Genomic DNA, 23,900 nt, shown 5'->3' with positions numbered 1-23,900 from the left:
CTGGAACTGCTCACCAGGATGCATTTGTGGTAGCCATGGGAGGCGCTGAGGGTTGCCCTAGATAGGTGCTGAATTGACCAATCCCACTGCAGTGTGGAGTAGCAGGACATGGGGAATTCACTGTTCCCTGATGCCTGGGAGTAATGTCAAAAGCTGCTGCTCCTTCCGGTTGTTTGTGGGGCATGAAGGAGGTCCTGCAGCTCCTGACTCAGTGCTGGCTTTGGTGTGGAGCTTTCTAGTTTTGGGATACCGGCCTGTTGCTCATCTGTTTTCTTTGTGGACTGGGCATGAAGCATGGTACTTTCTGAGCCAGTTTATGGGGGGACTCTTTCTTTGTAAGCCTTATTGGTTGCTGAAAGCAATTACTTGCACTGTTTTGCCAATTCAAGGGGAGGATTATTGTGAGAGTAATACTTGATTTTAAATAATGACAGCAAAGGTAAGAACTTCTCTGAAACATTTTTTGTGAACTGAAGTAAGGTCCATCTTATTGGAATGCTGTGGGGAAAGGTTGTTGCTCATATTCCTTGCTTGTAAGTGATGGGCCTGCTTGAGATGGGAGGAGCGGTGTAAAGGTTGTGTCCATGAGCACTGCAAGAGGAGCCTAAAGCAGGAGTGCTCTTCCACTGCAGCAGGCTGGCTTTGTGAGTTGGGGGCTATAGGCATTGTGGTGAGTGGAAGTTGCTGCCCTGAGTCAGGAATTGAAGTGTATATATACTGAGAAGGAAAACAACATGCCTAGGCAAGAACAGGTCTTTGGTCTTTTTATAGAGAGTACCATGTACACTTTATCCTTTTGTGTTTTTTTTTAATATCCCTTTTTTTCCTTTTGTAACTCCTATCTCATGCTGGATAATTCCCAAGTGGAGTTGTGGTTTTTTCAGCTTTTTTTCCCCCATGTGCATTTATGCAAGAGAAGTATGTGCTTTTACCTAGCTCTTTGTTCTTAAAGTTGCTGTTAGCAGGGCTATCCCTTGCTGGTTCAGCTGTAAGTGCTGCTGAACCATTTCCAGAGCTCTTAAAATACAGCCTAATATTTGTGAAGTTTTGGAGTAGCATATTTAAAATTGTTATTGCCAATCCAGTGTTGTAACATGGGTGTGAAAATTTCCACGGAGAAACTGAACATAGTCCCAAAGGCAAAATGTTTTGAGTTTGCTTTTTGTTTGATAAATCATAATACTGTAGGTTAACTGGGGAACCTCCAGAAGGAAAAAGCAAGCTGCTAAAACGTGAAGATAGAAGGTGGAATAGCCAGGAGAACTAATGACTCTTGTTCCCAGTGGTGTGAGTGCAGGTGGGAACTTCTGATGTCAGCTTTGCATTGGGAACATGCATATCTGAGACCTGTGGTTTTCCTAAGTAAAGCCAAAACCAGCAAACATCACTTTTATTCTTCAGTTTGCATTGCAGCTTTCTGGCATTTTTTAGAAATCTGGAGTCAGTTGGATGCACATCAGGGTATGCTTGAGGTATCTTCTTGCATCAGTGTTGATTGACTGATCTGGTCATTCACCTGAGCACAGACCATTCAGACCCCTGGGCTAAGGGCTGCTTGAGGCACAGGCCAGTGAAGGGGAGTCAGCATGTGCAATATCTGCTTGCGTTGGGCAAGTGGCAGAATTCCTCTTGGCCTGCCACTGTGCAGCCCTGCTGCAGGATGCTTGCTTTGCTGCTTCACGTTTTGCTCCTTGTCATGCTTGTGGTGTATTCATCACAAGCGCATCTGTACAGCACTCCTGCCTGAGGCTCCGTTTTAGTGGGTGAAGTTTCTTGGACCAGAGCTCTTGTGCAGCTGCAGGCAGTTTTAGTGCCTCCTCTTGCACTGACCTCTCTGCAGTAGTGAAGTAAAGAACATTTTAATTTCACAGGCTTTCCCGTTCTCCCTGTGGCCTCTTCTCTGCTACTGAAGGTGTTTTTGATTAAAGCCTCTAGAGCAGTGTTCCTTCTGACGCTGCGTAGTGAAATGTTGCTTTCCAGGAATCCCTGCTAGTTAAACTTGCCTGTGCAAGTGAATTCCAGTAGCAAGTCCAGCTGCCCAAAGAAAAAGCAGAGGACAAGCTGAGAAGTTTGCATCACCCTGAATGGCATCTTCAGAAAGAAGATGAGGGAAAAGTGCTTTGGAACGAGAGGAATTTTGCAGGTAAAAGAGGTCGAAGAGCAATGGAAAACACAGAGAAGTTCTTTGAAAGGTGGGAGCAGTCAGGGTGGATGGTGACGAAATGTGGCGAGGAGAGCAAAACAAGCATCCCATCTTAGAGAATTTTAGAGAATTTTTTCTTTATATTGCCCAACATGTGGTGGTTACTACAATACTAATAGAAAAGACCAGGAGGATTGAGAACAAGGAGGCAAAAGAGCAGAAATGATGGGGTAAATTTTGACTTGGCATCTAGAATAATGTTTGCAATGTGATTTTTTTAGAGATCTAGACTCTGTCCTCACCATGTAGGCTTTGGACTTCAGCTAGAATCAGTGAAGGTGGTTATTAGCACTGGCATTTTTCATCCTTCCATTCCAATCTCTGCACATAGTTGCAAGAACCTGTGTTTCTCCAGAGAGGTAGTTGAGCACTTAATATTGACACTTAAAGCTTTACTGTTGTGCTTCTTGGTCATTGAATCATTTGTGGGAGCAGGATAGTTTGTATCCTTCAGAGCTGTAGCTCAAATGCCTCCTTTCTCTGCGATGCTTGGAGACAGTACTCGGGCATTTCAAGCTCAGAGCAGTTTCTCTGCAGTCAGAAGGTAAAAACATTATACATATAATTTAAGGTTTAAGCTGCAGAAACTGGCAGCCTCTGGAGAGAGATCGGTAATGAATACTGCAGAACTGTTTCAGTGCAGTCCCTCGGTCATGGACAACCATAAGTAAAGGGGCCCATCACAAGGGTCTATCACAAGCCCAAGCCGCCCAATTTTGAACATACTCTGATAAATGACTTTATTTCTTTGCACTCTTTCTTCTCTCCTCCTTAGGCTTTGGCTTTTCAGCAAGGCTAGTTTTACTTCACCTGTAGTGACTTGTCCCAGAGAAGGGGCTGCTGTTCTAAAATCTCGGCATCGAGCCCTGCTGGAGCTGCTCCTCCCAGCGGCTCAGCCGGTCTGCTTGTGCTGCTGTCAGCTGGGGGCTGGCGTTTGCCTGTGGAAACTCAGCTGTGGATACTGGGGGAGATGTATAAGGACAGAGTGGTAAAAGTGCATGGGAGGTGATGTGGGGGATTGTCTCCTGCGGCAGCTCTAGAATTGCTGTAATTAGCATCCCCTGAGGGTCAGTGATGCTCCTTCCTTGTGCAGTGGGCAGCTGATACACTGAGCATCCTTTGCCTGTCCCCAATACAAGCCAACCTGCATGCTGCAGAGCACTATCTCCAGACTCCTGACTATGGATCAGGGCATCTGGGGCTCCAGTGGCCCCCACTAACATCATTTCAGGGTGTTGAAGGCTGGTAATTAGAGGTGATACTGGTCAGGGCCATCAGCCATTTGTAGGCTGATAATGAATGTGAAATATTGTTCAGTACATTCTTTTTTTGATACCATAAAGCTTGATTTTGAAAATGTATAATATAAGCTGTATCATAATATGCTGAGAGGAGGTTCTTCAACTGCAGACTAAGTGTACATAGCATCTTCCTGAAAAGATGTCATGAGTTTGACGAGGATTACCGTTCCATTCCCAGCATGTTCCTCTTTACATCTTTTGTTTGAATAAACCTTGACTTCCTCATGTCTGTGTATATCAAGGGGATTTGCTGTTGTTTGGTTTGGGTTTTTTAATTTCTCTTCTTCTGGGGCTGCTGGAGTACTTCATGTGGTCTTCTGTTTTCTTGAAATTGAAGACTTCATGCTTGGAAAGGCTAATGATAATGTTAAGTACACCAGTACACCACAGTTTGCAAAGTCCAGTCCTTTTATTCTTTCAGATGAAAATAATGAAAACATTTGGAAACTGACTGCAGGAAAGATCGATACTGATGACACAGAAATGTACTTTTATGAATAATAAAATATGTTCTGTAGTTGTCATGTTTCACATCTAGGCATGCGGATTATCTTTTCCGAGATCAAGTTATTTCTATCAGCTTTTGAAGAACCTTTTTAATTCCTTATTTCTCTTCCCTTCTTGACTGGAAAGAGAGCATTCTTATGTATGGGCTGTGTGTGGGTAAGTTGCTTTGTTCCTGGAGAAATTTTGCCTAACTCTTGTAGTGAAGAGCCGGTGTATGGGTGTAGCAGTATCTGACCCTCAGCACGGAGGAACACCAACTAATGCCGCATCACTGTTGCAAAGGCAGTGCCTCCAGAATGGTGGATCTACTTACTGTGTCTCCTGGATGCGCTGAGGGCTTGCACCAACTGAATCAGATGCTAATGTATCTCCTCTTTAGGTCTGATGAACTTAACTGGTGGTTGGTTGGTTTTTTTTAATGAGGTCTCATTCCTAGTCAGGTGTTGAAATGTTGCTTTTGCATTCTGTTAGAGTAGTTAATGAAGTTTTGTAGTCCTTCAGTGACTTGCATATGTGAAGTCACTGTGACATCCGTCCTCTGCTTTTTGGACTGGAATTGAATAAGTTCTTGGGCTCCTTCCATGCTTCTGTTAATCAGTGTTTTAAAATTGTCTGTAGCGTAAAGGACCAGGTATTTCTGTGCAACACAATACCTTTATGTAGAAGATGCACTTGAGGAGCGGGGGTTGCATGAATGGACCAGAAGTGCTTGGCCCCTGCTGGAAATTTTTTTCTAGTTAGCTGTGTTATGATCTACAGGGTCTGAACACCTCTCTCTCTGTATGGAAGGGAATGTGCAGATCAAATGGTGGTGGTGGTGAATTCAGCACACGGGTATCTGATTTCTTGGCAGATCCGATGCTGGAGTATCTGGACTCCTGCCTGCCCCAAGGAAAAGGGGGTCGGTGTGACCCACGCTCAACCAGTACTCATCCAAGCCATGTAACATGAGCCCCTAACCTGTAGACAGATTTACCAGCTCTGAATAATGTCTGTTGTGCTGTGAGATCTTATCTTCCTAATGGCCTGCAAGAGGGTACAAATGAAGAGAAATAAATATGGCTCTTGCTTTTGCTTCCTCTGCATTTTGTGGAGCAGTCAATTTGTTCTCATTCTTCCTGCTGTGTTCTTAGTGCTTTTAAAGGACTGAGCTAGTTTGTCAGAATTTTGGGAACAAGTGAAAGTATGATTTGCTCCTACCTTCTCATTTTCCCCCAAATATTCCTTCCCTTTTTGCGGAACAAGTGAAAAGAAAGGAGCTGCCTGCCATGTTCTGAAGCTCAAGTAGAGTGAAACCAGTGTAGCAAGTATAGAGGAACTGTAACGTAACATCCTTCAACAGAAATGAACAGGCACCAATTGGATAAATGGTGCCAAAGCAGGATTTTATCTTTATTTTGTATCTGTACCCACAGATACCCAATGGGATGGGGATCCCCCTGCGCCTGAGACTGCCTGCCTAGAGGTATCAGTGCTGCAGAGGCTTTACAATTTGACATTGATTCCTGAAGCTTTTGAGTTGGATGGTGGGAAGGGGCATTACTCAATAACCAGGTGCCTACTGGAAGTCCAGAGGTCTGTTGGAAGGGTGGGAGTTTCTCATCTGCCTTTGGGATAAAGAGTTTTGGATTGCAATTTGTAAGTAATACCTTCTGCTCAAGAAACTTTCTGTCATGTGACTGTATCAAAGGTGAAATTGTGTTTTGTGGTTCGTGACAGAATTTGAGGGCAGTCTTACAAAAACACTGGTGTATATAACGGCAGAGCAGCAGTTGATCGTTGCTTTGTGCAGGAAAAGGAAGCTCCAGCAAAATGCACTGAATTTTCTGACTCAATGGGACAGTTTGAATTTAGTGTATAGATTGACCATGGCTTACAGATGTGTGTGCAAGCCTGTCCATCCTGTTTGGTCTTCTGACACCACTAAACATTTGCCTCTGGAAGAAAGAGTACTGCAGGTAATCTTTTTTTCTTTGAGAAAAGAAAAAGCTGGGACTTCTAGAAAAATGTTAAGTGAAAGGCTGTCTTGTTAGAAGATGGATGTGCTTTCAGAGGGCTAATTTAGACTAAGGAAATATATGTGGAGCTGATTGCTGGCCAGGTGCCAGTCACTGAAGGGCACCGGAGGCTGAAATGCCAGGCAGTGCTGGTAGTGCTGGCACTTCAGCCCATGACGATTGGGTTGCTTGAATTATCTCTCTGCCTTCCAGCTAATTTTATCCTGTTGATTTTTCATGAATCATTTCCCATCTCTGCAGGTTAGAAATTAAAGTGGAAGTTTGCTAGTCAGAGTAGCCACATCTGCTATTTAGAAACTAGTGTCTGGGGTTTGCTTCTTGCCCACCCCCACGCCTTCCCTTCCCTTTCCCTTTTTACCTCCATCATTGTTAAAATGTGTGAGTCACTAGTGTTACTCACGCACAGAAATTTTTAGCTGACCAGCCTGAACAAGTGCAGGTGTCCTCTGGAGAAGTGTGACCTCACTGTGGATGGCTGGGCAATGGGGGTGGCAGGCGGGTAGTGAGTGCTATGTGGTAGCATCCCAGGTGCACAGCAAGGCTGGCGGGACCTGACTGGGGCATCTTGAATTTCCTGCACGTGCTTTATAAAACATTAGAGGCACTTTTCCCTCTCCCAGCACAGTAGAAGATCAGGAGTGTGGCGGTGGCCTAGCCTGTCACATGCCTACCAAGCACTTCCTCACTCCAGCCTTTTTATCTGTCTGTGGATGAGAATAAAAGGTCATTTGGGCAGTAAATTTATATCTCTGCTTCCCTTTGTTGGGCTCTGTGCCCTTGATTGCCATGGAGGCTGACATCTGGGCCAGCAGCAAGGAAAGGATAAGTTCATTATCCAGAAGCTGAATGCTACAAGTAGGGATCCAGGGGCCCACATAGGACCATAGCATGGGGTCCTGTGGGTAAGCAAAGTTTGCTGGCAGCTAAGGAAAAGGCACATTCCCTTGAAACATAATGAGCATTAGATGAATGAGAGGAGGTCTCTAGCTTGCTGATGTTCATTTTTAATCAGTCTTGGTGGATCACAGCAAATGCAGGAGACTGAAAGAGTAATTGTGTAGGGACAATTTTGAAAATTGCCAAGTGGACGGCCCAGGAAATGATAGGCTGAATAGCATGACATTGATCCTGGGTAAATACAAAGTTATTCATGCTTGAAAATTGGTGTTACAGAACATATCTTGTGCTTCTTAAATAGGTCTGATTTTGTTCTTTAAGAAACTTTACCATTGCTTTAAAGAAAGATCTGTAGATGTGATATACTTACATATATAATGCAGTTAACTTAGTGTTTGAGAACCCAATTAATATCTAATGCCAATCTAATATCAATAAAATATGAGTGGCTTAGGAACTTAAGGTAGTGATTGATACAGAGTCAGCATGCAATAAATAAACTGAAGTGGCAGTATAAACACTAAGGAGGAGGAAGGATACTCTAATCTAAAGGACAGTGTTAACACTCTAATAAGTTAACTGTTTGCAGATTAACTTTAAGGTGAGCATAGAAAATGGTTTTTCAGCATCAAAAGATCACGGTTCTGGCATTGCCACTTTAGATGAGGGGAGCAAATAATCCAGCTATTTTAAGCTAGAGCTTGATCATTTTACAGAAGAGTCTCTGCAATATGATATGTGGAGGCTGTGTTTTCAAAGAAGTAGACTTGATGACTCTTCCCCTCAGATGAAGGGGAGAAGCCAGTGCTGCCTGACACTCAGTGATGCAGAAGAAAGCATGACTCAACACTGACAATATGTGTAGATGAAACATGTTTGATGGATCGTAGTTGTTGATAGGGGCAGGATGGTGTAATGCAGTTTGTTTGGTAAATGGAGCCATTGAAACAAAATCATTTTCATGCAGACAAGTGGAAAATTATGAATCTGGAAAGGCATGTCCTGAACGTGATCTGAGAAGGGAGGCTGTGTCCTGAGCAGTCCAGTGTGAGAACATGGGAGTCAGAATGGGCAGGCAGCTCTGAGGAGCTTTCTGTGCCAGGTTCTAGCTGGAAAAGACAGCCTTGATTTTGGACACAAACAGGGCAGTACTGAATCAGGGTGAGGAGGTAGTGTTTTATGTCTGTAACTCTTATATTTACTTCAGACTCAGTCTTAAATCAGTATGGCTTTTTAGTGCCAGCATCTTGAAGCAATATAGAGAAAATTGAAAGAATTACACAGAAGAATGATGAAAATTGTTGGAAAGCTGAGAAGATGCTGCATGGGTACATATCCAGGGCTCTGCAATATATGTGGTTTAATTCAGTGCTTATCACTGTTGCTATCCAAACACTTTTCAGTAATGCTTTAAGGAAGAAGGCTTACAGCTGCCACTTAGTTGTACACTTATTCTGTCCTTGAGGAGAAAAATGTTGGTGGAATAGCATCTAGTTTTAGTACTAGGCTTTTGTGTCTGTTTGTTCTAACTTTATAAATGAAGGTATATATTTATGTTGAAGAAGCCAAAGGCAAAGAAGTACAACTGGCAGTTCTGACCAAAGATGGTGAGGTTTGTTACAGCCATTAACCTGGGAAGCAATTTTTTCCATTTGCTCAAAGCAGCTTCCCAACATGCTGAGTCTTTCAGCCTTTCCCACCTAGTTGCAGGGCCCTTTGAAAGAATGGCTGACTAGTGACCAGAAGTAGAGAGTAACATATAACTTGTCTGTGATGGGGATTAACAATTGAGATGAACTTCTGATGAAGTGTTGGCTTCTCTTCCTCTTGCTAGACTCAGAGATTTTTTCCTGTTTGTAGGCTAAAGGGAGGGGAATGAGATGTACAGGGGATCAGCAATTCTCCTTCCTACTCTAAACTGTGAGTCTGTGACATCAGTGCAGGGAGCTGAGTACAAAAATGAGAAGTTTCCATTTATTTTAAAATTAGAACTATTTTAAAATTGCAAGTCACTGACATATTCTTTCAGCTATAGTGCCTACCTTGGTTCTGTGGCATGTCACGCTGTTTCAAAGGCCTTTAGACTGCATGGGAGCTTTATGTTAGCATTCTTCTTCTTTGAGTCCTTACTCAATACTTAACATAGGGAAGTCACATCAAATAATATCTAGTTTGCATAGGCCTGTGCTGATCCATGACTGCACATGGATAAGCACATGGATCCTCTACCTCCTCTGAGATCAGCAAAGGGCTAATGCTCCCAACTGACCATAATACAGAATTTTGTGTCAAATCTTTTAGTCATTAGCATTTTCCATCTTCATTAGAAGCCAGCATAAAACAAACTTCAGACAGGTCCAGGTGTTATTTCAGAGGTTCTCTTCCTTCTTCCTTCTCTGAAATAACGTCTGTCATGAAGTAGAACATGGCAGGTGTAGATAACATGTTTTACCAATGAACCACATAAAAGTGACAGTGTGAATACATCTTGCATCCATTTCAAGTGACAGGAATTTCAGGTTAGCAAACAGGAATTTCCCTGTTCCCAACTTGTCTGCAGTCAGAATGACAGCAGGAGTTTGATTGTGTGGCACCCCAATGCTGGGGTTCCTGGTCTTGGGCAAGTCATTAAAACCACTGGGAACTCTCAACTTTCCTTTCTGTAAAACAGGTTTAAGTCTCATGGTTTTGAAGCTTACTCTACGAGCTTCTTCAGAAAGCTGCAGAAAAGCTGTTAGTTTTTCCAGGTATCTTTCATATAGTCCTGACCTTCTTCAGTGTTTTCAGAATTCAAAACTAAAAGAAAATGTTTTATACTTCTGGAGACTTTATGGCTACTGACTGTAGTGGAGTAATTGTCAATGATTTAAACAAGTCCTGGTCACAGCTTGTAGCTACTGAAATCCTACATCATGCATGCCCTATAATTTTCACTAATTAAGTTTGACTTTGTGACTGCTTCAGCGTGTCTCCAGCTGTGCTGGCTACATTCAGCTCTGCTCTGGCTGTCAGAGAAGAGCCCTGGCCTTGCAGCAGGCTGGGAGGCAGGTCATCAGGTCTTACCCTGCCACCACCAGCCTTTGCTGTGCCAGGATGTTGCTCTGCTGCACCACCGACTGGAGGACACCTTCCCCCACAGGAGCATTGTTCTTTTTGGTTGAAAGTTAAGTCAGCACTGTGGCAACTGTGAAGGCAAAAGCCATTTTCCCAGTGGGGCATTGGGTTATATCTCTCTTCAGACAGTGGTCCTCCTCTGAGCGGACTGGTTCTCCCTCTCACTTTGTGGGATCTTTCAGTGTTTACATTGGCTGCAAGCATGAGCAGCATAGCCAGCTGGTACTTAATAAAGTGACCTGGAGTGGTTAGCATAGCTGAAGACCTTGGTGAGTGAATTCACCTCAGGGAGAATGGTCGGCCTGTGTCTTGCATGTCTACATGAGGGCAGAGCTCGGAACCTTTATTGCAGTTCATTATTCTCCCTTCCCAAATTGTCAGTACCTGACTGTTCTGAATTCTATTTCTGGTAATAATCTCCAACTGTAGTAAAAGCATATGAACTCAGGTCCGTCTTTCACCATAGACCTGCGCTTTAAAACATAGTGTAAGCTATGCGTGAACGCTTAAGAGGGGATGACCTCCAAAAGGCCAGCAGTGAGAACTGAGTGAAGGAGCTGTGTGCTGAGGATGGGATGGATTCCTATATGGCTGTTTCACATGCAAGAATGTCCCAGTCTGGGAAAACTGCCAGTAAAATATAAAATTAAAGCTCTGTTTTGGAGGCTGATCCATGCAGATAAGAGTCTGTGACTGTTAACTAATAACTACAAGAGGGGCAGTGATAAAGGCAGCATACTTGAGAACAGGAATTCACAGGTTTGTTCATGTTTAACCCCATTTGGAGGTTTTGTTCCTGCATTAGAGAGTAACAGCTCAGATATTCTTGTGTTTTCTACTTCCCTGATTTTGAGCAATATGGTAAAACCACTGGAAATCTTAACATGTGTCTTGCAGAAATGTGGCAAGTTTTCAAATGTGCCTACTTTTAAAGAAAACAGGACCGTTTATGTGGCAGTGCCTGTGAACCCAGGGACAACCCAGCAACACCTCTTGGGATTTGTAGCAGTCACACTGGTGTCCTGGGCCCACTGAGGACAACCACTGTGCCTCATACCACAACTGCCTTTGCTGTCCAAAAAGCTTGATGTGTGCAAAAGGCACTTGAACATCACAGTTTCCCTCTCACCTGGTGATTGTCCTCTCTGACATACTGCTAGGACTTTGCTGTAGGCTGTGTGCACACTGACAGTGGAAGGGCTGAATGTCTTGATGGGCACAGGGGACATGCATGTGAGAGGCCAAACACCCTCTGGGAATACCCTCAGCAGTAACCAAGGAGCCTTCTCTGCTTATGTCTACATAGTGCTTCTCCGCATCACCTGAAATCTTCAGAAGCTCTTCATACTTAGGTGCTAGAACAAACAGAACTATAAAAATTGCCAGTAGAACCTCAGAAAAATAAAGTGGGGAGATTGAAAACTTCAGAATGTGAACACTCTTGTAATTGTGGAAAACTAAAGGGGGAGGAAAAGGGCCAGAAAGAGAAACTAATGGCCATTAAAATTAAGACAATTTAAACACCATTTTGAGTACATCAGAAGCTAAAAGGGTCCTAAAAGTACAGTCATCTACTGAGGTCTGGAACTGGAGAAACGTAGTATGATTCTTTTCTGGAAGAAGAGATAGAAGGTAGTACCAGTTCCAGCAGCACCATAATGCTCTCTGTCGTAGCAGTAGCTTGGGAAATTATCGAATAGCAGCTACTATTGCAGTACATTTTAAAGTTTGCTGTTCTGGCTAACTTGCATCTAGGGATTTAAAAAGGGCTGGCTGAGCAGTGCTCTGGGCCATAAACACTAATTTTAAAATAATTTTTAAAAAGTATACATAATGAGTTAGACTGAAAAAATGATGTGTGTTACTCATAAGCAAGTAAGCCAATTTCAAATTTAATTGCACAGACGAGAACACTGGGCTACCTGCAGTCTGATGTTTTCTTCCAGTGAAACAGTGTAATAGCTGATACGAATCGGATTGGTCATGATTTAAGGGAGTGTTAATTGTAATAATCAATCTCTACAGATTTTTAAAAAATCATTATTTTCTAATACGCTGTGGTTTTCTGGTGTTGCTGTAATTTTACTTGATAAAGGTAACTGTTGGTATGTCTTGCATGTTTATGGTTGTGCCACTGGGAATAAACAGGTAGGATGATCCAATGTGTCACACACGCTGTTGGAGTGAGTCCAGAGGAGGGCCATGAAATGATTAGAGGGCTGGAGCACACTTGAAAATCTGTATGTTCCTCAACAGAGCACCTCTCCTGTGAAGACAGGCTGTTGGAGTTGTTCAGCCTGGAGAATAAAAGATCTGGGGAGACCTTCTTGCTGCCTTTCAGTACTTGAAGGGTGCTTGTAAAAAAGCTGGGGACAGTCTTTTTTAGCAGAGCCTGTAGCAGTAGGACAAAGCGTCATGGCTTTAAACTGACAGAAGGTAGATTTAGATGAAATATTAGGAAGAAATTCTTTACTGGGAGGGTGATGAGACACTGGAACATGTTGCTCAGAGAAGCTCTGGCTGCCCCATCCCTGGAAATGTTCAAGGCCAGATTGGATGGGGCTTTGAGCAGCCTGGTCTAGTGAAAGATGTCCCTGCCTGTGGCAGTGGGATTCGAACTAGATGATCTTTAAGGTCCCTTCCAGCCCAAGCCATTCTGTCATTCAATGCATAAAGGAAGAGTTGACTAAATAAAAGGTCACATTGGAAAGCCATTGCTGATGGTATAGTAGTGTCAGCTGGGAATAGTTTCTTTGGCTTGATGCTAATCAAGAGGCAGGAGTTGGTCTCTTCTATCATTTAAAAAGTGATAGGATGAGAGGAAATGCCTTCAAGTTGCACCAGGAGAGGTTTAGATTGGCTAACAGGAAAAATTTCCACACTGAAGGAGTTATCAAGCATTGGAACAAATTGCCCAGGGAAGTGGTTGATTCTCCATCCCTGGAAGGTATTTAAAAGACATGTAGCTGTGGCACTTAGGGGTATGGTTTATTGGTGGACTTGGCAATGCTAAGTTTATGGTTGGACTCGATGATTTTAAGGGTTGTTTCCAGCTTAAATGATTCTGTGATTTAGTGGTGTACTTGGCAATGCTAGATTTAGGTTGGACTTGATAATCTTAAAGGTCATTTGCAGCGTAAATGGTTCTTTTGGTGTTTGTTGGTGTCCTGGAGAAAAAGCACAAAATTAGATTATATTTATGGGCAACATAAGGTCTGGGCAAGTCACAGGGAGTGAAAAGAGAGGAGTCAGTGGTAGAGTTGGGATTGCATGTATGGTGGGTGAGACAACAAGGAATTGTGTGACAGAGCAGTCAGCTAGTCTCAGAGCAGGTGAAAGGGCTGATGGGGTGCATGGTGGCCTGGGAGCTTTTGCAGCAGAAAGGGCTCTTATAGCAGCGTGGCGGCTCACCAAAAACATAACCCCAGCTGGGCTCAGTGGGCAGAAAGTAAATGCATTGCTTGGACACAAATATGGAAATCCTGAGCAGGGCCAGGGTGTTATCTCAGTGCAAGGTGCTGCTCCTGCCAGCACAGGAGTGCTGTGGCCGGTGCTGTGCAGGATTGTTGCTGATAAGTTGGAGGGAGTTCAGGGGGGACCACGAAAGGGAGGGCTGAAAAATGTGCCATACAAGAAAATGTGGAGCTTTGTGTGTAAAATAAACACTGGGTTTCTTCTTTCTTTCTTTTTTTACGTTTTCCTTGTTAGGAGGTATGCTGTGGTTTAACTAGAGGTTTACTGAAGGAGGCATGGACCTCCTGCCTTGGTAGGAGGTCAGACTGTCATCACAGGGTTTCTTTTGCTCTCTAAGTCTCCATGAGGCAAGAGTGGGAAAAGAAAAGCCATTTTGTCTTCAGAGACATGTGTATATCCATCTTGTCCTACTGAAGCCTTGAGGAATAGGGGTGTTTTAATTCCAGGTGTCCTGTCTTCCAGGCTTCCTGTATGGAAGCAGTTGGTTGCTCAGACTGAGAGCATCTGCCCTGCAGCTGGTAACCACCTCTCCTGTGTCACCTGTTCTGTAGGCCCCACAGGTAACGAGCTCTGGGGCAGCACCTATCTCTTCTTGTCTTTTAACATTTTCCCCCTCCCCAAGTTTTTTCCCTCTTCAGCCACTTTACTGCAGACTTTCTAGGAAAGACTTTTTCTTCTCCTCTGGGAAGGGCAGGTAGGTCCTGCAGCACCAGCATGAGTACAGGACTGGAGAGCTTCCCTCTTACTCCAGAGAGTGCAGACAAGGGACTCAGCCTGCCAAAATAATGAGCTTCTCTTTGCCCTTGGTATTACTTTCCTTCTGAATGGCTGTGGTAATTCTGAAAGAAAATGTATCTTGTTTTGGACATCCTATAAAGGCTTAAAAGTGCATGTGTTTGCCTGTGTCTAGCTGTACGTACACTGAGATTTTGCTTTCAGATCACTATATGAATATTAAGTAATGCTCCTTGATACAGGCTTGATAAATGTCTTTCAGGTCGCACCTTGACATGTGAGAAGTAGGACTGGAAAAACTAATCATTTGTCCCCTGGCACAGAGAGGAACCAGGAGGGTTGGGAATAGTCTTACTGCAAACAGGGCAGAAATGCAGACCAGAATTCCATGATGTTCAGGCCCATACAAACATGTGTGGAATAAAAAAATTCCTGTCTTCAGAGGTTTGTGACCTTAGAACATGAATTTAGGAATGCCCTGAGCTGAGTTATGATGAGGATGGGCGCTTCCACTAGCTACCCTGACAGAAGGGGTCTGATCAGCTGCCGAAGCCCCTCCATCAGCACTGCAAGTATGCAGCATAACAAAGTGTGTCATCGGGCAGCGGACATGGAAAGGAGGATCTCAGGGGACTTTGAGGGGAGCAGCTGTGAAACCTGTCTGATCTGGTATGGTACCTGAGAGCAGCCAGTTTATGTGCCTTGGAGGAAGTCTTAAGATGAATGCAATGAAGAGATGAGCAGCACTCAGCTTTATTCCTCTTCTTAAGCCAGGATGCTCTTAAACTTAGTGGCCCTCCCAAAAATCTAAATTAAACACGTTCTGAATTGTCGTCACATGACACATGTATATATTCTCTTCAGCACCACCCCATGATGGGAGGAATAGGGAAGTGCTACAATTTTGAAGCTTGCTGTCCTTAGACATCATTAAGGGACTGATGATTCTCTAAAGTGGCTCCTGACTCTTGTGTTGAGCAGAGGGAGAGGCATTTTCGCTATGGCAGCCTTGTGTGTTAGAGAGTGGCTCAGTTCTGGACCTTGTAAAGGACAGGAAGATTGAGAGCATAATTTGTACAATCTTGGTGGAGTCCTGAAGGGCACTGTAGGCACTTACCTGTTTGTTAGAGGTGTCCAGAGCACACTGGAAGCTCTATCTGCAGGGGTGTAGTACTTTGCACTCTGTTCCCAGATGGAAACTGGCATCTGTTATATCTATAGACGGATCCTGGTTCAGTGCTGCAGTCTGTATTCCTCTTTCTTGTCATTTTGTCCCCAAAGACCTGCTCTGAGGTAGTGGTGCTTTGTGTTCCCATAACATATCACACTCATCAATCTTAAATTCCATGTAACATTTTTATTGGGCACTCCAAAGCATACTTCAGATTCTCCATGCCTCGGGTTGCTCCATGATGTCTCATGCTCTTCATCTGACCTAGAGCTGAACTGCTCTTCCCTCCCCAGCACAGGAAGGCTTTTCCACGTACATGCATGTGTAGGTGCTCCAATATGTGATGGTAGCTCTTCATGCTGGGAGGGAGCCTGCTCTGCTGGAGGAGACTGTGGTTCCTGGGGGAGGAAGGTTGTGATTTTCTGGCTGCTCATATTTCTCCTCCCTTCCTTCATTCTCTTCCAGAACATGAGTGAGAACTTGAAGGACTGTTTGATCCAGACCCAGGCTTCCTTAGGGGAGATGGTGACGATAAAAACAGAAGCCTGCTCTCCATGCCAGGACCAAGAGTATGGACAGCCTTGGTATGTGGCTGAGCTTTGGACTGATGTATTCTAACCCCTGCTCTCCACCTCTCCCTCAGCTTAAAGGTGGTTTTGAGGAATATATTTGAACTTCTTGAAGTTAAAGCCCTCTCTTGTGAGGTCTGCCTTGGGATGTTTGACGGGGTGGTCCCTTACTTGTACATGTACACTACCTGCTGTAGGCTTTCACTTTAAGCTATCTCAGGTACCAGCGCTTGGCAGGTTGAGTGGCAACTTGAATTATTTCTCCGCTGCAGGTGTATAAAGGAGTATGTCAGGCCCCATTGCCTCTGCCCTTCACTGTTTGCAGTCCCAATGTCTTGACATCATCTTTCTTTTGTTCCCTTCTCAGCTCTGGGAGGCCTGACCCACAGTGCATAGAGATGGAGACCAAGAAACTGAAAGGGAAACGGGATTTAAGCATGACCAAGAGCTTTCAGCAAGTGGATTTCTGGTGTAAGTATCTTGTGAGTGAGGGAAAGCACCACTGCTGCTTGTATGGACTTTGGTTTTTCCTATTGGTGTCCTACTGGTTTGGGGCAGGAAGCAGGGGAAAACAAAGCCAGGGACAAATTTGCATGCTCTCTTGGAAAGACTGGTAGATTTGGTAGGGGAGCTGTTGCACAAAAGTGGCTTGTCCATGAAGGAGATATGCAGCAGTAGGGAGGTATGTGGAGAGTGAACTAGAAACATGAAAACACACATTGGAAAGTCCTGACAGTCTGAAACTGCATTGTGCAGATGACAACTCTTTTCCCTATATTCTGGAAAAGAAAACTGGTGCCACATACACATATGTACAAAAAAGGTAGACCTGCTTCCCTATTTGGACATGGGCAAAGTGCCTTGGGATCTGTTTCTCTCCCAAGCACAGAATGAAGGCTATATGATGAGGGCACTTGTTTTCAGAGGTGTTTGTTTTAACTCCCCTCTGGTATGTGGGAAACCAAACTTTTGGTTGGAGAACTTAGCTGCAACTAGGGATGTGCAAGGAGCCCCTAGCCTCTGTTTCTGCAGGCAGTGATGGAGCCTTTTCCTGTTATGCAGCCATCAGTAGTGAATATATGTAGAGCACCAGGGCTTGTGCAACTGCTGGTGTTAGTTAGGCAGGTGTGGCGTGGGGCAGAGCCCTTGTTGAGAGACATGGTGAAACAAGGGAGCAGCCAGTGAGGTGTTTGTCTATGTGTGGGCTGGGTTTTGGGGAAGGGGCTCAGCTGGGCATGGGGGAGGACAGGGAGCTGGCCTGAGTGTTGTGCAACCTGTGCTCTGCGTGAGCCTGTACAGGCATCATGTCTGCCCAAACTAACCCCTGCTCCCTTTGCATCTGCAGTCTGTGAGTCCTGCCAGGAGTACTTTGTGGATGAGTGCCCAAACCACGGCCCCCCAGTGTTCGTATCTGACACCCCAGTGCCTGTTGGCATTCCTGACCGGGCAGCGCTGACCATCCCACCTGGAATGGAGGTGGTTAAAGAGCCCAGTGGGGAGAATGATGTGCGCTGTATGAACGAGGTGATCCCCAAAGGTCACATCTTCGGCCCGTATGAGGGGCAGATCTCTAGCCAGGACAGGTCTGCAGGATTCTTCTCATGGCTGGTGAGTGACAAGTTTCCTCAACTAAGTGACACCTCTGCCATGCAGCTCAGAGCTGGGGGAGTCGTGGGCTTGTGGAGCCAAACCTTAGCCATCTTCCCCCTTCTCTGAAGGTCTTCCACTGACCCACATGGGCATAAATATTAGCAGATTAAGGGTTTAGATATGTGAAAGGAGTCCAGGTGCCATGGTACCTGAGTTCAGGTCACAGTTGTAGGAAGCAGAACTTGCTTCTGCTGTCACTCTTGCCAGGTTCTTCCATGCCCACTCAGTCTCTAGTTGTCCTCTAGTACTTTGCTCTGCTCTGGTCATCATTTTGAGGATGGAAGAAGGATTCTATCTAGTGATTGCAGAGCTCTTTCATGGGCCTACAGCACTTCCCCCGAGACTGTCTGAGCAGAGGAGGTGGCCAAGAGGCCATAAAAGAGATCCAGTCCATCAGTAACTGATCTACATGCCAACTCCAGCAACAAAACCTTTATTTTTGCCCCTCATACTACAGGTTTTGGTTAGCATATGAGATAAAGCTGTCACTAAATTGACAAATGTTAATTATTATGAAAAATACAATGTGGGACTTGAGTTATAGGTGAGAAAAAAGTTGAGCTGCTGATATTAAATGCTTCTCACACTTTTCCATTTGTAAAATGAATATGCATCTCAGCCCTGTCCTGAAAGGGAAGTTAATCTTTTATGTCTCAGGATTGTTACAATTTTGTCAACTGCATCCATAGTTCTGTTACAGATAATTTTACATAGAAAAATGCCTCTTTAGTAGCCTCCACACACACATCCAGGTCAGCAGCCTGTAGTACCAGGAGAGCTGAGATTCACGACAGTTTCACATCTTGACTTAAGGCTGGAACTGAAGCAGTGCTCTGAGATTCATACACCTTTTCCTGCCTGGACCAGTTAGTTGACATGCTGCATCTGTTCTCTTGTTCCATAGATCGTTGATAAGAACAACCGCTACAAATCCATTGATGGGACAGATGAAACCAAAGCAAACTGGATGAGGTGAGTCCAGTTCTCTTCTGCCTTCCCTTTTGGGGCTTTGTCTTTGAGAGAGAGGCCATCAAACACTCCTTGTTGTTTTGTGTGTCAGGAAACAAACAAACTACCACCACCCATTTGGTAAATGGTGTGCTTATGGTCTTTCACTATTTATTGTAATGAGCATCCTTTGGTGTTAGATTCAATGAAAGGGTCTGAAACAAGGGAAGGATGTGTGTATGAAGGATGACTGTTTTCTGGAATGAGGGTAAATCATAAAGATGATCCTATTTATCCACTATTAAAAACGCTGATAGGTCTCACTCCATTTTTTTATTCTTTTTTTATGTTATGTTTAAATATTTGCAAAATGCTTTGCATTATCCCCAAGATAACATTTGATGCAGTTTGGGTTTTATTGTCCCTTCCTATGTGACAGACAATGAAAGAGGTGCTTTTTTGTTTTCTTTCTGGACTTCATTTGAAACAACTGTCTGTGGTAGCTGTCATTTGGCAGTGTCAGCTGTCCTGTGCGAGGGAAAGGCGAAGCGAGCTGCTGCAGCGCTGAAGGCAGACCTGATGTGTGTGATTGCACTCCCTCTGCCGGCCCCACGCCTCAGCAGAGCCCGGCCAGAATACCAGTCAGCACTGAGCCAGGAACGGGGCTGACTCTGGTTTGGGAATTGCAGCAGGAAGGGAAAGTGTATAACCATGATGCAGTGTTTCAAGTATTGGCATATATCTGCAAAGTGTAGATCACTGAGGCCTTGTATATATGGTGTGTGTCACCAAAACACGACATTGCTCTGTACTGAGGCTCATCACAATCAGACCAATCCTGTTTTCAGGGGTGAATTTTGGAAGCTGTTATTGTCAGGAAAGCATTTCCTGGAGTGTAAAGCAGCGTGGAATTACCTGGTTTGTTGGCCTGGATGTCTAGGTTTTTCACCTGTGACTCACTGAGGGAATAAAGAATATAAGGTACAGGTAGATGCAAGATTGACCTAACTGGTGAGGTCTAGTTGCCCTACTTTTGTTCCATGTGAGTACTTACATGGATAGCAGCTGTTCCAACATTATGTTCATTAAGTTCAGCAAAGGATTTAAGTTTTCTATAAGAATTAAAGTTGTTCACTACTGGATGAGAGAAAACACTACACCTGGACTGAGGCTGGGGTCATCACTCCAAAAGGAAGCAGTGGTACAGTGGACAGACGGGTAGGCAAACATATATATATATCTTGGAAATAAAGAATGAAAAGTTCAAAAATCAGAGTGAGATTTTTCTGCATAGATCTGGGTCTTTATTTGATCTGCATGACAGTGAAGCTGAGGAAAAACACAGTCTTGGAAAGCAAAAATTCTGTGATGAGCTCTTTTTTCTACTGCCATGAACATAAGTTTGATGTCTGGATTTAAATGGGCACTACTTGTGGTCCTAGCACCAAAACCCAGAATGTTCTTGCCTAAACTTGCATTTGCCATGACCAATCTTGAGATGAGTGTGGCCTGGGCTGTTGTGTACAGCCTTGAAAGGCAAGGAGGTTATGGCTTTGCAGAAAGGGTATATTTACAACTCTTCTGGGAAAGAGTGTGCCAAAGGATCTGTGCAGGCTATACCAGTGTTACTGGTCTTCCTGATTTTACTCTTGAAAATTCCTTCTAACAGTAGTATTATGTGGAGTCTGACAGTTCAAGTGGCAATAGAGATCCTCAAAAAGCCTTGTTTTGTTTGTTAGTGCCTTTCAAACTGATGTGTGTGCAGTATTCTGTGCTAGAACATCACCTGAGATTGCCCACAGAAACCATACTTTCAGAATGCTGTAGACAGTGCTCATTTTGGTTTTTAGATGGTTCTCTTTCCTGTCACTCATAGATGGAGTACTTTGCAAAGCAGATCTACTCACCCTCTGGGTAGGTGGGTATGGCATGGGGAGGGCAGCCTGTGCTGACACCTCTCTTGTATATCTTTGACTCTTGTTTGAATACTACATCTGAGCCCATTTTCATGTTCCGACTGAGGACAGTATGTACGCTGCAGCACTTGCTGGTTTAATTTCAGGTGACTGTTTACCCAGGGCAGTGGATGACAGGGAGAAAAGAGTATGAAGCATAGCAGGCGGTGTGACAATCCCCATGTCCTTTCCCTCTCAAGTCAGTCAGTCAGTCAGTCAGTCAAGGCAAACTCCTGATGCTGGGAGCACGTTCTCTTCAGCTGGCTACTAGTGGAAGAGTAATGCACCCTTCAACTCTGTCCAGAGTAAAGGGCTGTTGTTTGCATTACTTTATGGAACTACATGGCTTTGAGTTGTACAAACATCTTCCTCTGTTTTTATTTTTCTGGGGCCTCATTACTGTGGATCTCAGCAAACCTCAAATGAAATTATTGTTTTCTTTGACATAAACTGTAAATTGCTGCTGATGGGAGTTCTTGGGGCTTCTGAAGGGTTGCAGAGAACCATCCATTTTCCTGGTTGCTTCTGAGGAAATTCTGTTATTCACTTGTTGATGTCCTCTGGAAATAATGGATTTGAGCAAAAAATGAAAGTAATTCAGAAAGTCCCAGAAACATTGCTCTGAGTATGTATCACTTGGCCCAGACTGGCCTGTAGGTTGGGAAGTACCAGCAAATTGGTGTTGTCTAGCTGAACTGTTGGGAGTGCAATGCCTCATGTTTGGAGTTTCCAGGCTAGTTTAGGCATTTATAGTCTGTATCGCTTCCTACATGTGAGTACCTGAATTCTTGGGGTTTTGGCACAGTTCAAATTAATCCTTTCCATCACATGGGTATGTGAAAAGGTTGGTACAAGACTTCCTCACTTCTTTTTTCCTTTGCCTTCCTTTCTGCCACTTTTCCTTTCCAAGCACAGTAACAAAGAGGTCATGAGAAGCCAGACTGTTCGGTAAATCTTCCTCTATCTCTTTATAATGGAGATGTCTGTGATTCGATCTTCATACAATAATAGATCTTGGAAGTGAGTTCTGGTCAAGTGTTGGAACAGCCTGCTTAAAGCAGGACCAACTTAGATCAGTAGATCTTTTAAGTACTGAGCTGCTGTTTCAGCTTTACAGGACCTTTTATATATAAACATTAAAATAAAAGTCAGGTTTACTGTGACTGCCCATATGTTCAGCATGAGTAAAAACCATCAGCCCCTATGAATGTCATTTTGTTGAACTTCTTAAACTGATTCCTGTTACCTTGCAGCAAGTGGAGTAAATGTTCTTATCCGTTACATAGTCAAATTTATGCAGAACAAAAGGATCCTAAAGTACTATGGGACTGTGAAAAACCCCAAACTACTGCAAGCCCTGGGAAAAGTTATATACTTGTTTCTTAGAGGCCAAGAAAAATGGAGCTGGTTGTTATCTTTGTGGTGTGATAATTAACTGCCCACTGTTCATGTAGTTCACAGTGTAACATGTGTTTTTAAAGAAGTAGCTGTACTGGCTTGCACCTTCACATTGACGAGCTAAGGTGTGAATTCACAGCCTCACAACTGGGGCTCCTCTGGAGCTTGCTTAAAACCCACACAGCATCCTCACAGAGGTACTTGCAAATATCAGAGACTGCCCCTAGGGATATCGTGCATGCTAGAGGAAAGGCATGAGGGGAAACAGATCTCTCTGCTAGTAATACTGCCTACATTTTTATAAGGAGGAGGTTAATGTTCCTACTAGGAACCCAACATTAATTGAATTTGGGATTAAAACTGGACAGCGCTCATTACTCTCTGTGTGGCAAGTTTGTTACTGGAATACATAAGTTATCGTAGATTGTTTTCGCCCGAGTCATGCTGGAGCAAATGAGTGCAAACTCTGAAATCTGAATATCCAGACCTACCACAGACTGTCCTAAGTGCACTTGGTGGGATACTCTGTCTGGGAAGAGAAAAAAGAACTCTAATTCCCCATCAGTACAGCTTTGCTAGGGACAGCAGCCATGAGTTCAGCAGAGAAGAGGGGGCATCAGGGTTCCTGACCCTGCAGCTCCTGAGAGACTTCTGTTCTGCAAGCCCACTCCTACCCAGGGCACTTGCAAAATATGGTTGCTCCTTTTCACCAAAGCAGCTTGTTTCCACTACATGGAGGTTTGTTTCCACTACATGGAGGCACTGATGATACTGTGCAGTCATGTGTATCTGCCAAGAACATACATGAAGCCCAGTTTAGGTGAACATGATAAAAATCAAACTGTAATTATTCCCTTGCTCAATGTTCCATGTAGCCTTTTCCCTCCTTCCAGTGTTCAGCTGGGAGAACTCCTTTTTCCTTTTAAGTTTGGTGAGGGTTTCTGTTGAGGTTTTTTGAGATCGGTGTAGCAAGTGCTTTGCTGGCTCTCCATCATTTCATTACCATCTTCTCTAAATGCTCCTTCTTTCCCTCTGTAAATGAAGCTCCACCAAAGCAGTATTCAAGCAAGCATTTATGTCTGTTCCAATGAAATGCATCTGTGCACTTAGGTCCCAGGTCTCTGTATGTGGCCTGGATCTGAGCAGCTTTTCCTACTGGTTTTCCAGCTTTAACCAGGCTTCTGACACTTGCCCTGATGGAGGGCGTCAGCATCAGTGAGATTGATTAAACAACAGTGTTAACAGCATTAAGGAGAAAACAGAATTACAACTGACAAGGGTCAGTGCCTTTCTGTAGGTTTTCCTTAGTCTGCAGCCCACAAGTACCTTTCAGACGAGTGCCTCCCAAACTGCTTCTCTTGTGCTGGGCCACAGCAGCGCTGAAAGGCATCTGTCTCTGAGGAGGAGCCAGCAGGGCCACCACAAATATAGGGCCTCTGCTTATACCAATTTTTCAGAAAGTACTTACAGGGTGGCTTTTGCGCTGCGGAGACAGCAGTGAGCCAAGATCCTGTGGCTAAGTGTATTTTTATGAATGAGAAGGATCTGAGCTATCCTAGCCAAAGTTTATTCCCTTAATATTGCAATGATACTAACAAGAGATCCAAAATTAAATTAAATCAAAGGTTCTGTCTACTAGTAATAGCATCTTTGGTTTTATTTCATTTGGGACCATAAGGAGAAAGAAACTGAAGACATAGAGAAACCAATAGGTTTTCCCTCCTATGGTGTCACTTCAGAGATACAGTTGATGAGTGTCCTAACCATTAAGGTATCTTATTTCTTGTATGTGGCCTCTGATCTCCTCTGTGCTGCACTGCATACATACACACAAGTGTCCATTGCCCAGGCTGCAGATTATTCCTCTGTCTGCAATCCCACCTTGTTTATGTGCAAAACTGCATGTTCAGGGAGTCTGTTTTCTCCTTCCCTACTGAACAGTTTTGCTGCCTTTTCTTTC

At 44.0% G+C, this 23,900-nt stretch overlaps 1 protein-coding gene across 6 annotated transcripts in view; it reads left to right on the top strand.

The window, feature by feature from the left end:
• The window catches only part of PRDM11 (PR/SET domain 11), a 50,118-nt gene that overhangs the window by 2,059 nt on the left and 24,159 nt on the right, over positions 1–23,900 (top strand). For 2 of the 6 annotated variants that reach the window (XM_071558603.1, XM_071558602.1), the window contains exons 2-5: positions 15,886–16,004; positions 16,357–16,460; positions 17,335–17,597; positions 18,544–18,611. In XM_071558603.1, the coding sequence (XP_071414704.1) occupies positions 15,889–16,004; positions 16,357–16,460; positions 17,335–17,597; positions 18,544–18,611 (551 nt within the window). In that variant the 5' untranslated portion in view covers positions 15,886–15,888. Of the gene's footprint in view, positions 1–5,794; positions 5,970–15,885; positions 16,005–16,356; positions 16,461–17,334; positions 17,598–18,543; positions 18,612–23,900 lie in introns of those variants that run through there. The other 4 variants (XM_071558604.1, XM_071558609.1, XM_071558606.1 and 1 more) reach the window with 4 other exon arrangements.

This window comes from Pithys albifrons, chromosome 6, assembly GCF_047495875.1.
Source record: "Pithys albifrons albifrons isolate INPA30051 chromosome 6, PitAlb_v1, whole genome shotgun sequence".
Taxonomy (NCBI): domain Eukaryota; kingdom Metazoa; phylum Chordata; class Aves; order Passeriformes; family Thamnophilidae; genus Pithys; species Pithys albifrons.
The sequence above is the reverse complement of the archived record's forward strand: the minus strand, read 5'-3'. Positions and strand labels throughout refer to the sequence as shown.